Here is a 17,520-nt window from a genome sequence, read left to right as displayed (position 1 = left end):
AAGGGAATAGGACCACAAGCCCAAAGTTGGTTGGAAGGCCTTGACGAGGTGGACCACCTAGCTACTAGGCTACCACAGAGTAAGAGATATAATTAACAGTAGTAGTACAGTACAGCCTTAAAACAACTCTGAATAATACATATTTGGGAATATGGCAGTTGAGATTCCTGGAAGATTCTTCCATGTTTGGGAACTATGATTCTCCTATTATATATGAACCCATTTTATATAACCTTGGAAATTACCCACTGGACCAATGGGTCTAAATCAATTCGTGCTTCTGGTTGTGGCCCGGGGCCCGGGGCCCGGGGCCCGGGTGTCGTTTTTATGAAACAAAAAAACTTTTTGAGAAAATGACATATTTGGGACCTGAGACTTGAGAGGAACAAACATCCCAAGGTTTGTAGCATTGCGAGGGGTGGGTGGGAGTGGTGCCAAGTGTCCAACACAGGAGTTATGGATTTCGACCCGTGTCCATGTATGGGACACGGACTCTTCAGTCCAAAAGCCCACGTACTCATATACTACAGTACAAATGTACGATCCATGGGCCATTGAGATGATGTCCCCCCCGCTCCACTACCTAAAAGCCCAGTACAAAAAAAAAAAAAAAAAAAAAAAAAAAATCTCTCTCACATCATTCTAGGATCAAAAGCGTGAGGGCTCATTCACTGGTTAGGGAATTCAGGAGTTCTTGCCATTTTTCTCGGCACATGTGAATGTGGAGTGTAAGTGTGTAACTCCTCGATTGGGAGGGACTACTTTGTCATTCTACTCGACGGTTTTGCATTGGAGAGTGTGTAGGGTTGGCCCAGCCCATCGGCATTGTCCCCTCCTAATCTTCTATACATATACACTTTAGAGATAAAGAACGTACCAAGCAACCCCTGTGGTGTATCATGTATGAGGGCATCCTAGGGATTTCTGTTATTAAGCCCACCAGAAATCACTTCATGTTCATGGGCCCCCACTATTCTTCAATTTAAAAGAAAGAAGGTTCAACATAAACCCATTATTAAAGATGGGATTAAGTGTTTTCTCACAATTCTCCACTGGTGATATGACCCTATGATTATATCACCTATGATTGGAATCTTATGTCATTATCACACTTCCAACCGTCTATTTAGAAAGTCAAAACTCTCGCGATCGTGAAAGTAATGTGTACAAATTCTTCTCTTGATATTACAATGATAAAGTATTTTTATGATAAAGACTATTTATTAACAAGGGAACTAAGTTCCAAACGAGTCAGCAAACAGCAACAAAGAAATAGAGGCGGGGGAGGGGAAAGCCAAAATAAGGAGTGCTGAGTGTCTGTAGCCATCGTGGCGAAAGAGTCCGCAACAGAATTGGTCTCCCTATATACATGGGAAAATAACACATCGACAAAGAAGGGAATACAGTTGAAACAGTCAGACAAGATGGTCCTAATGTGCCATGGAATCGACACCGAGTCAGCAGCCCCAAGGTCGTCCATTGAGAAGAGTAATCAATAAAAGATAATTACTTTCCATTATCACGTTGTAGATGTTGAGATTTACTGCGAATCAGAAGAGCTTGTTTTTGCCACCAGATAAAGTGGCGCCGGCATTATTTTTCTCAGCTTTGATTCTCAAAAATTTGTGGATGCCGCTATGTGGTACTACTGACCGACCGGTGCTACGTAACCTTATATTCTGAGAGCCGGTTCCTTCTCTGTTTGGTCCCAACTTGAATAAAACAATCGTTATAAACCTCCTATATAAGTTTTGGCCAAATGTTCTCTGTGCCGGGGGCTCAAGCTGCGCTCAGACACATGGGAGTGGGCGAAATGACCACCCTGTCCCCTTGAATGGCAAGCTCATGTGTTTGGGCACAGACTGCGCTGCATCACAGAGAACATCAACCCATATGTTTTCTAGGCAAAAGTTTTCCTTCATCTGTAGAAAAGAACAACCATAGGTACATGATTGGGCTTTTGGATCATCATTATACTTCCACCTTACCCTCCCTCCACAAAGGTCATTTGATAGTACCCATTTCAAAGGAGACCATATTTTTTATTCTCATGTTTCAGAATAATTATCACCTCCAATTCGCTGCTCGATCCAATTTCCTTCAATTCCTCACATAGGAGCGGAAATGACCACCCTGCCCTACAGTGGGTAGTGTGTTCGAACAGGGGATAATTGAATAATTATCTCCTCCAATTCGCTGCCCCCTCTAATTCCTCACATGGGGGTAAAAATGACCACCTTATCCCTGCCCAAAAACACTGCCCAAGGTGGGGTCCACTCCCCCCTATTAGAAGAATTGGAGGTGCCCACGAATTGGAGGTGAGGTGATAATTATTCGGGTAGGGTGGTCATTTCCGCTCATATATGCGGAATTGGAGTGGGGAGGGGATAACTATTCCATGTTTCATCTCAACAACATTGTACGTTTTTTTCTTAAATTATTGAGAGAGAGAGAGAGATGTGATAAAAAAACAATATATCAAATTAAAAAAAGTAGGTATTTTAGAATACCTTCTGACTATTTAACCTTAAATAAGTTAGTACCAAACCTTGAACTTTTCAGCTCAAAGTTAAACTACACACTACACATCCCACTACAAACCATTGAGGTAACATAGAGGTTGGTGAACCCCAAGGGGTTAGCGCAGCTGGTTTGGAGGGGACATGAGACTCCGTCTCAAGAAGCGAGGTCTCGTGATCAAATCTTCACCGCTGCATAATTTCTTGGGGCCACCCGCATGAAGTTCACTAGAGCCCAGAAGCTCCCGGATCATGCGTGGCACGGGGGTCATGTACAAGCCCAGAGGGGAATTTAGTCGGCCTAAAGTTGATACCCCTCCTATCTCCAAAAAAAAAAAAAAAAACATAGAGGTTGGTGAGTGTAGAATCATAATCTAAATACTTATTCCGTATAATGTTTACGTGTAAGACCTAGGAGGAACCAATTCAGTATTTTTTTAATAAAATAATCTCATATTCAATCTCTTCCAAAGTTATAACTAAACAAAGAATATACAAGATGGGAAAAGAGGGATAGGCAAAGAAATGACAGATCATGAAAAAAAAAATTTGTAAGTGAAAACACGGTCCAGCACGTTAATAGAATCTCATCTAAATGGGGTCTGCAACATGAATCCTTGCCTTCCAATAGGCTCTGTCTAAGGCATGGTTCGTAATCTCGGATCGGATCGGCTGATATCGGCCAGATTGGATCGGTATGGATCGAGGCCGATCCCAAAATTTGATCAATAGGGAAAGGTTTGACTAGATCGTTCCTTGGATCAGCCAACTCGGTTACTTTGGCTGATGCATGACCCGATCCATAAAAAAAATGATTTGGGGGGTTTTTTGACCAATTTGTACCAATCCAATCCCAATCCAGAAAGATTTTGGCAATGACCAATACCGAATTCGATACCTACATTGAACCTTGGTCCAAGATTTTGGCTATGTCCAGACACATGGAGGTCAGCAAAATGATCACCCTGGCCCCTGAATGGCAGACCCATGTGTCTGGGCGTAGATTGCCCTGCGACACAGAGAACATCAACCCATATGTGTTTTAGGCAAAAGGTTTCCATCATCTATAGAAAAAGAACAAAAATAGGTACATGATTGGGTTTTTGAGTCATCATTACACTTCCACCCTAACGTCCCTTCACAATGGTATCAAATTAAAAAGGTAGGTATTTTAGAATACCTTTTGACTATTTAATCTTAATTAAACATTAAATATTAAATTATTAAATATATAAATAGATACCAAGCCTTGAACCTTTGACCTCAAAGTTTACTGCACAATAGAAACTGCAAACTACACACCATTGAGGTTACAAAGAGGTTGGTGATTACGAAATCATAATCTATATACTTATTCCACATAATGTTACGTGTAAGAGCTAGGAGAAACCAACTCAATATTCTTTTAATAAAACAATCTCATAATCAATCGCTTCCAATGTTCCAACTAAACAAGGAATATACAAGATGGGAAAAGAGGGACGGGAATGAAATGACAGATGATGGAAAAAAATAATAATAATAAGTGGAAAGACGCACGGTCCAACACATCAATAGAATCTCATCTAAATGGGGTTTACAACATGAATCATTGCCCTCCAATAGATTCTGGACAAGGTTATACTTAGTACAAGATCTAGACTATGCGATTCTTTCCTCACCACTTGGTACAAGTAAGGGTGTCAAAATGTAACCGAAACTAAATACCGAATCCAAAACCGAGCCGAATTAATCGAACCAAACTAGACCGAATTAATTTGGTTCGGATCGATCAAGCAAGATTTTAATTTTGTTCTGTTCGGATATGCTTTCGATGTAAGAACCATCGGTTCTAATCGAAACCGAACCAAATGACCGAACCTAAATCCCTATTTTTTTTTAGTTTTACAACTTTACGTTTGACAGTTGACCATTAGGCTTTAATGTTTTATTTCTTCATTCCTATGTTGCAGGAGACTCTTTACCTTCCAAAGTTCCAAGTTCCAATACCTTTTATAATTTTTAAAAGGTTTTACTATCTCTATTCTCTACGACTCTTCGTCTCTCCCAAGTTCCAAGTTCCAAGTTCCAAGTTCCAACCTTTTATAATTTTTGAATTAAATAGACTTTCAAAGTGTACATTTAAAAATGCAAGGCCCAAAAGTACAAGATAGGCATTTGTAAGACTTTTACAAGCAGATGTTGCTGGGAATTTAAAGCCAAATAGTAGAACCATTTAGCAAACCGAATAGGAACTGAACTGTATAACCGAATTAAAATCGTATCAAGACCCGAATTGGAACTGTATTCTATAACCAAATTGAAACCATAACCAAACCGAACCAAGCAGGTTTGGATTTGGATTTAATTCTAGAACCGAGGCGGTTCTCAGTTCGGATTTGGATCACACTATCACTTCATGGAATCGAACCGAAACCAAACCGATTGACACCCTTAGGTACAAGACCTAGAGTGAGAAGCATGGCTCTGAATCTCGGATCGGATCCGGCTGGTCCTTGATCGATTCGGCTGAATATTTTTTTATTTTTCCAAAATTTTTAATTTTTTTTAAAAAATTTTTATACTATCTTGATTGATATTGACCACTACCAACCGATATTGACCGATCCAATCCAGATAATATCGGCCGATCCGATCCCAAGATAAAAACACCCAACAATTTTGGCCGATACATGATCCAATCCATAAAAATACCATTTTGGAGGTTTTTGACCGATCCTGGCCCATTTGTACCGATCCAATCCCGATCCAAAAAGATTTTGGCAATGACCAATACCTGGATTTTGAACCTTGATAACAACAATATATCAGATTAAAAGGGAAGGTATTTTAGAATACCTTTTATTGTTTTTCCTTCTCTCAGCCTCTACCAAGCCTTGAACCTTCGGCCCCAATGTTAGCTACATGCATTACAAACCATTGAGGCTGCAAAGAGGTTGGTGAGTGTGAATTCATAACATATATACTTATTTCGTATAATGTTACGTGTAGAAGCCAGGAGAAACCAACTCAGCATTTTTCCTAACAAAATAATCCCACTTGTACTCTTCCTCGGAGTTATACCTTCCTTTGCTATATAAATATAGCAAAGCTAAATTAAAAATCTATCCAAAAAAAAAAATTTAAAATTAAATTAAGAAAAAATAATCTAGAATCGAGGAAAAAATTGATAAATGTACATTTATAAATAAGGGTGCATCTATTTGTAACCGAATATTATATGCCCTTGAAAATAATTGATTTCAGTTTCTATAAATGGGTAAGTAATTTCACACTTTTAAGTGACATGGGGTTTAAATATGTAAATCCCTTTGGTTAAAGGGTAGAATAGGAATTTTATAGCCTAATTCCCAACTCTATAATTTGATCAAGGGAGAAAGAACGTTAATCGAAACTTTATTTCGTTGCCGTCTCTAGAATAAAAAAACAGATGGATATCGTCAAATAGATGACAGACTGGTTAACCAAAGCCGATGACTCGAAAATGCAAAACTGAAACTAAACCCTGAAGCAAGATTCACCACCTCACTCATCTACTGATTTCTGGATCCACCACCTATCGACCTTGACACAATTTTGATTCTTCAAGAGTTCAAGCTTCTTGTAATTAGGGGTGTAAATGAATAGCCGAAATCCATCTCCGTATTTGTGTCCGTATCCGTTTAACACTATCCGAATCCATCCGAAAGTTAAATGAATGAGGATACAGATAGGCTATAGCTATCCGAAAAGCTATATTTACATGTAAACGGATAAAATATGCGATCAATAATATCCGTGTCCTTATCCATTTAGCACTATCTGAATCCGTCCGATAGCTAATCGGATGCGGATGTGGATATAGCACTATCCGAGCCGAATCCGATCCGTTTACAACCCTACTTGTAATCACCGGCGATAGGTTCTTGGGTTTTTGACAAACTTTGTCAAAGATGCCATATCTAGAATTAAGCGGCAATTGACCTTATTATCCTCAAAAAGGTGCAAGCTTTATTTTTAATTTTTAATGATGATTGTACATTCAAAATAAAAAGACGTTTTAATCCCCACTGTAGAGGAACTAGTATCATTTCACATAAAAGGGTGAAGAAGAGAGGTTACAACCACCTCAGATACAAACAAATTAACCCATATAAGTAATTTAGTCCATAAGTAGTAGATCTGACCCTATTAACCAAACAATGAGCTACTGAAACCAACTATCCATCGTTCTTTAAAATTTGGGCAAGAGTTCGTTGTTTGGTCATGTAGCGTTTGTACCTACGTGAGGACCAATGAGAGTATGCACATGGACATCAACATAGGCGATTTTTTATTTCTTGAGGAGCAGAGCAGTACTTTTACATGCTCTTGTGTCTAGATGTAGGAGCCACACGAACAGATAGAGTTCTTTTTTCCTTTAAATTTTTTATAGACTCAATAGTAGAAATAATATTAAAATCATCAAATAACAAAGAAAATAACTCTCATGGCTAACATGATCTATTTTTCTATGTCAACCACTGCACCAAACCTTGGCAAGTAGTTTAGACTTCTAATCTTTTTCATCTCTGCTCCTGTGCTCTTGCAGTCTTTGTTGTAATCTCTTGGTTTTCAGTTCTTGAGCATATCTTGAAAAACCAGTCCATAAATGCCATAATAAATTGAGAGTTAAGAAATTGAACTAAACTCATCCCGCCTCACATGTAAGAGAGTTAAGATCCTCCATAAAGAAGGTTCTTGTGCCTCAGCATCAAGTCCGTTGTCAAATCCGACCCGGAGCTTGAACTTGATTTTGTTGGTACTACACCTGCCCCAGAAATGATTCATTTAAGTTGAACAAAGATGAAGCCTGAATGTATTTAGTATGCAAGCTTAATGGCTCTGCAACTCAAATCCTCTTAACAAGCTCACAAGAAAAAAGATAGTTGTCAATCAGATTCCATTTCTTTAAGCCATCAATTAATCAGTTTTAACGGCTTAAATTGAATAATTAAGCCGTTAAACTAAATAAAACCGATTATGAACCAAATAAAACCAATTACCAAACCAATTAAATTGATTATGAATCATATAACAAAAATTCAACAACAAACCGAAACCCAACCTGTAATAAACCATACAATTAGATCTAATTACAAGCTAATTAGTAATCGGTTTCGAATTGAGAACTTGAAGCCGGTTAAATAATTGCTTCTGTTTTGATTTCTTTCAATTACAACATGAACTGAACTATTTAAACAGAAATTGAACCCTTGCCTACTAGTACTACATAGGGTAGGCATCGGGTGGGCTGGAGAGGTCGCCCGAGCCTTATTAAAGGTCTAAGGAGAGGAGGCCCTAACTGAGCCCAAACCAAAACTCGGGTTTGAGCAAGCCCAGTCGTAGCCCAACCGAGCAAATTTAAATCCACTGTTGGGCTTGGGCTCGGGCTCGCTTTCTATTTGAAGAGCAAGTCTATATTCACTTCACATTCATTCTTTTCTTCGTTTTTTGTTTTTGTTTTTGTTTTTGTTTTTATTTTTTTGCATGTTCTGTTAAATTTGAAATATATAATTGCTAATTACCTAATGGGTCCAGTTTTTGTGTGAGATTTTTTGCAGTTCATCCTATACGGAGTGGGTTTTTGGTATTTCAAGGGGAACTTTTTTCCTGTCCGGTTCCCTCCTCGGTACGGTTGTCTAGTTTCTCTCATAGGGAGGTGGAAATGAAGACTTAACCTCACTCAGGCAGTGTATTCGGGCAGGGGGTTAGGTCGTCATTTTTGGCCCCCTATGAGAAGAACCGGACAACTGTACCAGACAAGAAACCGGAGACGATAATGATCCATTTCAAGGGTGGCTTTAGTCTCCATCCAAGGGTTCAGGTACGACCGTGGTGCAAGGTGGTACATAAAACTTTTCTCCTTATCTAACTGGTGGGTTTTTTTTGGGCTCAAGCTCGAGTAGATTCCAGTTTAACTAAGGCAGGCCCAGCCGTGCCCAACGTAGGTTCTAATTTTTTGACACAATCCCAGTCCCAAGCCCAAGGAAACGAGCCCAACTCAGATTTTTTTGGGTTTGGCAGATTTGCCTTATTTTTTAATTATCAGATCTTACCGAGGGCTCATGGACCACTAGGTGTCGCCCAAAAGGGCGGCCAACAAGGTTTAAAGTATCGGTATCGTGTATCGTATCGGTCAGGTGATTTTAAGAGACTTATCGTATCATTTTGGAGATACGTATCGAACAATACAAATACGCATAGAAATGGTCAAGACACACATGGAAATACACTTTTGGAACAAAAAACAATATATATAAGCAATATATAATAAGTGTCATGCATAAAACCTAAAATGGTGAATAATGTATAACCAAACAAGTCCATTAAATTGAAATTGTTATAAAAGATGAAGTTTCTCACATGTTGTAATCGTTTATAGCCCTGAAGAGTAACCTGCTAATCTATTTAACCTACCAATCTTTTTTTATTTTTATCATTAAAATAGTAAAAAATGAAAGCACCTATCCACTTCTTCTCTCTCCCATTTTTTACTCCATTCGTTTTTTTTTTCTTTCAATTTTTCTATTTAATTAATTTTTTATTCAACATTTCATCCTCATTGTTCTTCTTCGAACTGATTGATCTGATCCTCACCGTGATCCAGTTCTTCTCCTTCGTCTTCGTTATAAAACTGATCTATCTTTCATGGATTCTCAATGAAATCGCCAAGAAGGCAGAGATGAAGATAGTTGTGTAGAGATTAATTGCAATGGAGAAGGAGGGTTGCCTTCTACTTCTGCAAATATGAAGAGGGAGAAGAAAAGTGATGACTCGAGAATCACACTGTAGATTAATAAAAAATAAAAAAACACAAAAAGGTAAATTGAATAAAAAGAGAGAGAGAGAGAGAGAAGAAGTGGGTGCTTTGAAGAAAGTCGATCTGTTCCATGGTTTTAGTGCACAATATCAAAATGGGTATCGATAACCTGCAACACCAATACGATATTGATATAGTATCGGCCTGGATAGGTTGTATCAGATAAAATTACCCTTAAATCTCCTTTAAAAATGGGTTTTCTGACCATTTTACCCCTTGTCCGTACCATGCTACCGATACGGTATCAACATAGTATTGGTGACTAGCAAAATCGGTACATATTGCTCGATACGGGCAATACGATACCGATACTTAGAACCATGATTTGTTCGAAGAAGAACGATGAGGATGAAATGTGGATTAAAAAATTAATTAAATAAAAAAATTGAAGAAAAAAAAAAAACAAATGAAGTAAAAAATGGAAGAGAGAAGCGGGTGGGTGTTGTGTTTTCATTTTTTACTATTTTAATGATAAAATAATAAACAAAATAGAATAAAAATGATAGGTTAAATAGCATAGCAGGTTCCTAGGTAAAAAAGAAGATACTCTGGGCATTTAAAAACATGAGGGTAGAAGAAAGATGTAACTATTTAAAAACAAGATAGTTTTAGAAAAACAGTTTAAGATAGAGTAGTTTTAACAAATATCGGCTTAAGTGTAGGATGGCGATAGTAATTACCCCAAAAAAAATCTTTCCCATCCTTCCTGAGAGATGGTAGGACACGAGTCACGACACAGTGAATGATAGTAAGACAACAGCATCGTACGGAAGAATAGTATTTGGACTTGTTCAATCTCCTGTGGAGCTCTACGCGTTTTTCATAAACTTTTGATAATTTGATTCCCTTAGTAAGTGTGGGTCCCTCCATTTTCCTATTAAAAGTAGAAGCTGAGGGAGAAAGAGCGCGTAGGAAAAAATAAAAATAAAAATAAAAAACCTAGACCCAAACATTGAGTTGGAGGATCACAGAATCATTAAATTGTGTGATTCACGATGTAATAAAGGCGACAGCATTTGCGAGGTATGTCTCTCTCTCTCTTCCCCGAAATTTATATGTTCTTGTTTCATAGCAGACGCAGAGTTAACTTTCCTACTCTTTTTCTTATACAATAAAGAAAGAAAAAAAGAAAGAAAGAAAGAAAGAAGGGTAAGCGAGGTAGGGTACTAAGGTAGGCCCACTACCTGTTAGTTAGGTTTCGGCATCGCTGCAGATCCAAATCCCCTATCAGAATCTCCTCGGTAACATGAACCGAAACTTCTTAGGAAATTGCAGTGATGGGTCATGGGTGGTGTTTGTCTTTCTGCGAGGGAACTGTGAACTGATCCGTCTCCAAAGTCTATTAAAGTCTATTTGTAATTATTATATCCAGGGAAACAAGAAGTCTTTTTGTCCCTACTATCCAACAATTATGTGAGAGATAGAGAGAGAGATGGATCTTTTGAAAAGATTTTTCTCTTCCTAAAAAGTCATAAGTAATCCTAATTAAGAAAAAGAAAATTGGAATGAAGGAAAGCAGATCAATCTGAATAGGGTCGGTGTCTACTGGAGGAGGAGGAGCTGGTATTTGTCCACTTCAGCGGACTATCTCTTACAAAAGTTAAATTAGGAGGACATTATAAGGCCAAGAGATAGAGAGAGAGAGAGAGAGAGAGAGCGAGGGGTAGCTCTGGAAGGAAAGAAGGAAAGACTCATTCAAACTTAATAATGCATTGGGCTCCAAGCTAATTGAGGTCGTCGGGGTTGACTCCCAAGTCAAGGATTGATATCATGATTTTATTGACATTACTTATCATCACCACGCATCCCCATCAATCCCAACATTTGATTTTTCATTACTAATTTTTCCCGTCCCTAAAGGAAAGGACCCATGGATCAGAAGAAAAAACAAACAAACGCGGAGTCTTTCGTCATAAAGTTATCTTTGTTCATATAATCATCTATATTGCATTCTATGGCCTTTTTTCAATCTAATAGAATACGACTAACAATTAGAGTTAATTTGCAATGACTAACTTAATGACCCACCCAATTGACCCAATTACATACAACATAAACAATGCCCTCCTAATTAAATTACTACTTTTTATTAATTAATTAATTAACTCTCCATATATAAAAGCTAACAATGGACTATAACATATCACTTTTTTTTCCTAGCCCCCCCTCCTCTAAGGATTTTTTTTTTCTTCTCAGGGTCGTTGCCTGGTACGGTTGTCTGGTTCCTCTTATAGGGGTAGAAATGACGACTTAACCTCAATCGGGCAATGTATTTAAGCAGGGGGTTAGGTCGTTATTTTCGTCCCCCCTATGAGAGGAATCGAACAATTGTACCAGATAAAGAACCTGAGAGGATAATGATCCCCCTCCCCCCCCCCCCCCCTCAAAGACCCACAAATATATGTGTCTTTTGGTCACCAACAGATCTTAGTAGATTGTCACTCATTAAGATTTGCCTCGATCCTATAGAAATGTTAGGAATTATAAAATTATAGTCTCACATTGATTTGTTTAGATCCTTGGTGCTTTCATATACTTGAGGAGAATTTCTCTACCTAATGCCTTGAGGTTTTGTGTAGAAACATACAACATATTTTGAGCTTCCAATTGATAACAATATGGTTATGAAGTATGATAAAACTAAGCTTTGCCAATGACACATAGGCCCCATTACTTCTATTTATATTACATTTTACCTACTCATGATCAACCATTCATATTAATTTATGGAAAAAAGATCGTTGTGCTGGCCAATGGGAGTGCACGCGAATGTGTAGTACTTTCCTATGCATTTGTGTCTAGCTGCAAGAGCCACACAAGTCACGCGACCAGGTAACCTTCTTTTCCCCTAAATTTATACATAAAAATAATGAGAGAAAGAGTATACCTCTATAGTTGTGTTTAGAACTTGACACAGTCATTTAATTACCTATTTTTTTATTCTCAAAATCATTTAATATAATTTTTTCAATGAAGATAAATCTATCATTTTACAGAGGAGTTGGATTAAATGTTGCATTAAATGATTTTCAAATTTTTTTTTTTTAAATTCGTTTTTAACCCCTACATTAAATTGCTTTTGATAATAAAATAAGGGGCAAATAAAAAATTACAAGTCTACTAAATTATATTTATAGTTTATGTAACTACATGCATGCTAAATAGTTTATGTATAGAAAATCCCTTAATTAAAAGTTGAAAGATCATCTTGAAAGGCATCAAGCAATTAAAGTATATTTAAAATATGACCTAGGCACTAGGTAGAGTTTGAAACGTAAAAGCCCATCCTACAAGGAGGGCTTTCGGTTCAAATCTCTTGATTCCCACTTGTCTTTGTTCATAGCTTCTCCATTGCATTCTATGGCCCTTTTCAATCCATAAAAAACGAGTAACAATAAGAGTTGCCTTCTCGGTCCCCACCCCGAAAGACCCATAGATAGAAGAAGTGTCTTTTGGTCACCCATCGATCTTAGCCGATTATCGTTCATTGTGAATATTTTTTCGTGATCTTATTGGGGATTATAGAGTATGGGAAAATGAGCCTGTCCTAAAGCATGGCCCCTATGCATGTGCCTTGCTCAATGAGAGAGCGTGTGTGGGCATCGACCAAGAGGGCCATGAGGCACAATGGTCATTTTTGTGCCAAGCTCTCCTCATAGAGATTTCTCAACTTAAAGTCATCGTCTAACATTGGTTTGTTTTAGTCCTTAGTGCCTTCATATACTTGAAGGACTCTTTCTACCTAATGCATAAATGTTTTGGGTTAGACTCTACAACATATCTTAAGTGTTTAGAGAATGTCCGTTCGATCATGAGGTATGATAAAATGAAGCTTCCTTGCCATTGACAATAAGGCCCCAATACTTCTGATTTCCATTTTATTTTACCTAATCATCAATAATTCATATTAATTTATGGGCAAGAGATGCTGCCTGGTTGCATGACCCTTGCACCAGTGTGGGGACCAATGAGAGTTTGTGTAGGAGCATTAACATGGATAGGAGCAAAACGATAATTTCACGTGCTTCCTGTGTTTGAGCACATGATTCACGTGACCGGCCAATATTCTTTTTCCCTTAATTTAAACATACAAATAATGATAGAATAGGTCTGATCTGACCTCAATTTAATTAAAACTTGAAAGACATCAAGCATTAAAGTATATTATAGATAGTTTAAGTTCATGCTACATATAATTATGTAAACAATATTCCTTACAAGTTGGCCTTGATGATGTTAAATAGTAGGAGTTATGGTAATGACTACTTAGTACTAGCTAGCAAGCTTGACTCACTAGTAATAATGGAGAAACATATAGTTTAGTTTGAGTTTAACAAAAATAAATTTTTAAATAAAGAAATGACGACTATATGTCGCAAAGCTTACTCGGGGCAACTTCGAGGCCTGCTTGACCAAAACGAGTTCAAAAACTTAACCAGTAATCTAACGTCCTTAAGGTCATACTTAAACAGTTAAACCACATAATTAGTCAGAAACACATAGTAGTTAAATTTAAAGACTTTTTTTTTGTTTTTAACTCTATCAGTAAAATCCAAAAGGCAAAACTACATTTTATTTCTCCTTCTTCTTCTTGTTGTAGCTCTTCTCTTCACTTCTCTTCATTCTGAGGTGAGAGGGTCATTATCATGGGAACGCGTTTTGTGAATTTTGGTTGTAGAATTATAGACCATGCAGACTTGACGACTCTTCTGGTGGTGCTGATAATGGCATCGGACTATCGATCCATGTATCTCTCGCTCGCTCCTTGTCTTCAATCTTGAATTCCTTCCTCTTCCGGAAAAATAACACTTTTATTAAGGATTAGAGAGCCGTTTTCGTTGGTGGGGAGGATATAAGGGTAATTAACTGGTAAAAGTCAGGATTCAACCAATCTAATTCAAGTGTCAACAGCAGTAGTAGTAATAATAGTAGAATTAGTAGTAGTAGAAGAAGAATTGAAATTTGAAAATTGAAAATTGAAAATTGGGAAGAAATTGTGCCCTAGAGATTGGTGAGTCAATGAGTGTGGTGCCGGGTTAAGGACGAGTCTGTGTCATTTTCTTTCTTTCTATCCAAGTGTCTCCTTTTAGTAACTGTCTGCCGTGCCAGTCATCCCTATGGTCCCCATTCCAAATGGAAGGGGCCCTCAGACTAAACCGTGTGGGACCTACATCTTGGATGACAAGAATTTCCACAAGATTCCATTTTCTCGCATTCAACGGACCCAATCAACCCTCTCTCTCTCTCTCTCTCTCTCTACCCTTTACTTTTTTGTGTTCCAAGCCACCATCAAAACTAATCTGTAAGACTGTTAATTCTGTAAGTCTCTAAACCCACAGCCTCCCATTAGAAAGAAAAAAAAAATTCAAAATCAAAATCAAAATCAAAGACAAAGAGGCTGACTTTCACGGGCCCACTAAACACAGCATCGGCTTCTTACTCTTCTCCTATAAAAGAGTGCGACGATTGCAGGGCTTAAATGCAGACAGATTCGGTGGTGGTGGTGGTGGTTTTACACCTTCGTTTAAGTCCCAATTCCCAAATCCCAACCACTAACATACCAACCAAAGCTGAAAGAACAGTCACCACTCACCAGTAATTAGTATCTCCAAATCCATCCATCCCTACTGAGTAGTGTTCATAATGGATCATAGTAACACAACAACAACACCAACACCAACAACCCCGTCGCCGGAGATGGAACTACCGGGATTCCGGTTCCACCCCACGGAAGAAGAGCTCCTAGACTTCTATCTCAAGAACGTAGTTTTCGGGAAGAAATTACCTTTCGATATTATCGGCTTCCTCAACATCTATCATCACGACCCATGGGACTTGCCTGGTAATTGATATGATTTGATTGTGAATTCTCTTCTTTAATACCAATTATCCATTTTTGTAGGAGTAGTGTTTATAACTTGTTAATGGCAATTTGCAGGGCTGGCGAAGATTGGGGAGAGAGAGTGGTACTTCTTCGTGCCGAGAGACAGAAAGCACGGCAACGGTGGACGGCCAAACCGCACCACAGAGAATGGGTTTTGGAAGGCAACTGGTTCTGATCGTCACATCCGTAGCTTATTCAACCCAAAAAGGCTCATCGGTCTCCGGAAGACCCTTGTCTTCTACAAAGGCAGAGCTCCTCGTGGTTTCAAGACCGATTGGGTCATGAACGAGTATCGCATGCCCGATTCCTCCTCCTCCTCCTCCTTACTCAAGGTATACCATAGAAGAAGCCCAAATGCTCTGTTTACAGTAGCAAGGATTATTTTAGAAAAAAAAAAAAACGAAGAAAATTTAATGCCCAAATGCTCTGTTACGGATTGGTTGTGTAATTGTGTTGCTTAATTGATTTTATTGCCTTTGCAGGAAGACATAGTACTGTGCAAGATCTATAGGAAGGCAACTTCCTTGAAAGTCCTGGAGCAGAGGGCAGCCATGGAAGAAGATACTATGACGCAACAACAACCCTGTGAGGCATCTTCATGGACGACAATGGATGCCGAGGTCTCAATGTTGGAGCAACAGGAAAGCTTCACCACGCAAATCTCTGCACAGGGCATTCAATTGAAGACAGAAGAAGAGGAGGTAGAGGAAGAAGTGCTGCATAATGATGTTGATCATGAAAAGAAGAATAACAAGGAAGAAGCAGAAGCAGAAGCAGAAGCAGAAGCAGAAGCAAAAGCGGAAGCAGCAGAAGAAGAAGGAGAAGCGAATGAAAAGCAAGACGGGTACATCGGAATCAAACTAGCCAAGGAATTGCCGGAACTCCAATTGCCCAAACCCAGTTTCGATTGGACACAGGACCCATTCTGGACCCAACTTCGCAGCCCATGGCTAGATAACTGGGTCCTTACTCCTATGTACTGACCTGTAGATATCTCTCAACTCTCAACTCAAAGAAGTGTGCATCTGGGCCTAGAAATTAATGAGTTATTAAAATAAAACGAAGGTGTACTCCCATGAGCTAGTTCTGAGCCCAAGCCATAACCAGGCCAATCAGACTCTGTGCATGAAACTGGGTAAGGCCGTAGCCCGTAAGGATGTTTTCTGGTGAGTCAACGTTGGGCCTTGAGAGGCTCCAAGCCACTGTTGTAAGGTTCAACAGTAGTGCTGTTTTGCGTTTATTTCTTGTATCCTGTTCTTATCAATCGTATTGGAACTGTTTTTTTTTTTTTTTTTTAAATTATTATTTTTTAATTTACCATATTATTTTCATTGAAATTGATTTGATCACTTGATACCCAAAATAATAATCCCCTAATAATATATAGTAAAATTAAAAAAAATTAATATATGGGAAAAAGATCTCTACTTGATGGTGTTTCCTATGCCCTCTCATAGGGCACCCGGCACCGTGAGATGATGCCTCTATCCCTTGGGTAGATATCCAGGCATGCTCACCCATTGGACTAGACACTTGTGTAGAGATCATGCGACCAAGTAAAGATCTCTTATCTATAATATATTTGAAACTTGCAAGTTAAACTATGCAGGGTCTTTTTCGTTGCACTCGTTCATGAATCATGACCTGTTAGGCCACCTTAGAATTAGGTTAAGTCAATCGACTTGATTCCTTAAGAGTGAATTAGCTCATGACTTGATCACCCTAGACGTATAATTGAAGAGAGAGAGAGAGAGAGAGAGAGACTTCGTATCAACGGACTCAGTTTACCTTCACCTATGGCAAAGAGAGAATTTATTCATCCGCAGGATATGACCTCTTATTGGACTAACATGCAAAAGCATATTTTACATCTTCAACAATAAAGATATTTTAAATCTTCAACAATAGGTAGTAGGAGTTAATGATGATATTTAATCTTCCTATAATTCAATTATAATATCAAATAATCATTCTCACTTTTCTTACGGCAAAGATATAATAAATAAAAAATGAAAAAAGAACCAAGATTGGTGTAGAAACAATCATGGTTGGAAAACTGGGTTTCAAGTTGCCCTAATTGAGTCAAAATTTTGGAAAATCTGATCAAAAGCCGTGTAGACTCGGCCAAGGTAAAAATGACAGACTATTGATTCTAAATCGTTTGAGTCAAATAAGATTTAATATTTTTACCCGAGTCATGATAAACTTGACGAGTTTAGTCATTTTTTAAAAAACTATAAAGCCAATTCACTTAGAAACTGGGTTGAGTAAAATAG

At 38.2% G+C, this 17,520-nt stretch overlaps 2 protein-coding genes across 2 annotated transcripts in view; both read left to right on the top strand.

Annotated features, from left to right (window-relative positions):
• The window catches only part of LOC122659850 (something about silencing protein 10-like), a 36,319-nt gene extending 29,694 nt beyond the window's left edge, over positions 1–6,625 (top strand). Inside the window, exon 18 of the mRNA XM_043854995.1 lies at positions 6,616–6,625. The gene's annotated coding sequence lies outside the window, so the exon portion shown is untranslated. The remainder of the gene's footprint in view (positions 1–6,615) is intronic.
• Positions 6,626–14,920: 8,295 nt separating this feature from the next.
• On the top strand, positions 14,921–16,532 carry LOC122658778 (NAC domain-containing protein 6-like). Its single transcript, XM_043853893.1, has 5 exons — positions 14,921–14,967; positions 14,998–15,202; positions 15,299–15,576; positions 15,727–15,998; positions 16,053–16,532. The coding sequence occupies exons 2-5, from the start codon at positions 15,004–15,006 to the stop codon at positions 16,225–16,227; spliced, it is 924 nt and encodes a 307-aa protein (XP_043709828.1). The 5' UTR covers positions 14,921–14,967; positions 14,998–15,003; the 3' UTR covers positions 16,228–16,532.
• The last annotated feature ends 988 nt before the right edge of the window (positions 16,533–17,520 follow it).

The sequence above is a fragment of the Telopea speciosissima genome, chromosome 4 (genome assembly GCF_018873765.1).
Source record: "Telopea speciosissima isolate NSW1024214 ecotype Mountain lineage chromosome 4, Tspe_v1, whole genome shotgun sequence".
NCBI lineage: Eukaryota > Viridiplantae > Streptophyta > Magnoliopsida > Proteales > Proteaceae > Telopea > Telopea speciosissima.
The sequence above is the reverse complement of the archived record's forward strand: the minus strand, read 5'-3'. Positions and strand labels throughout refer to the sequence as shown.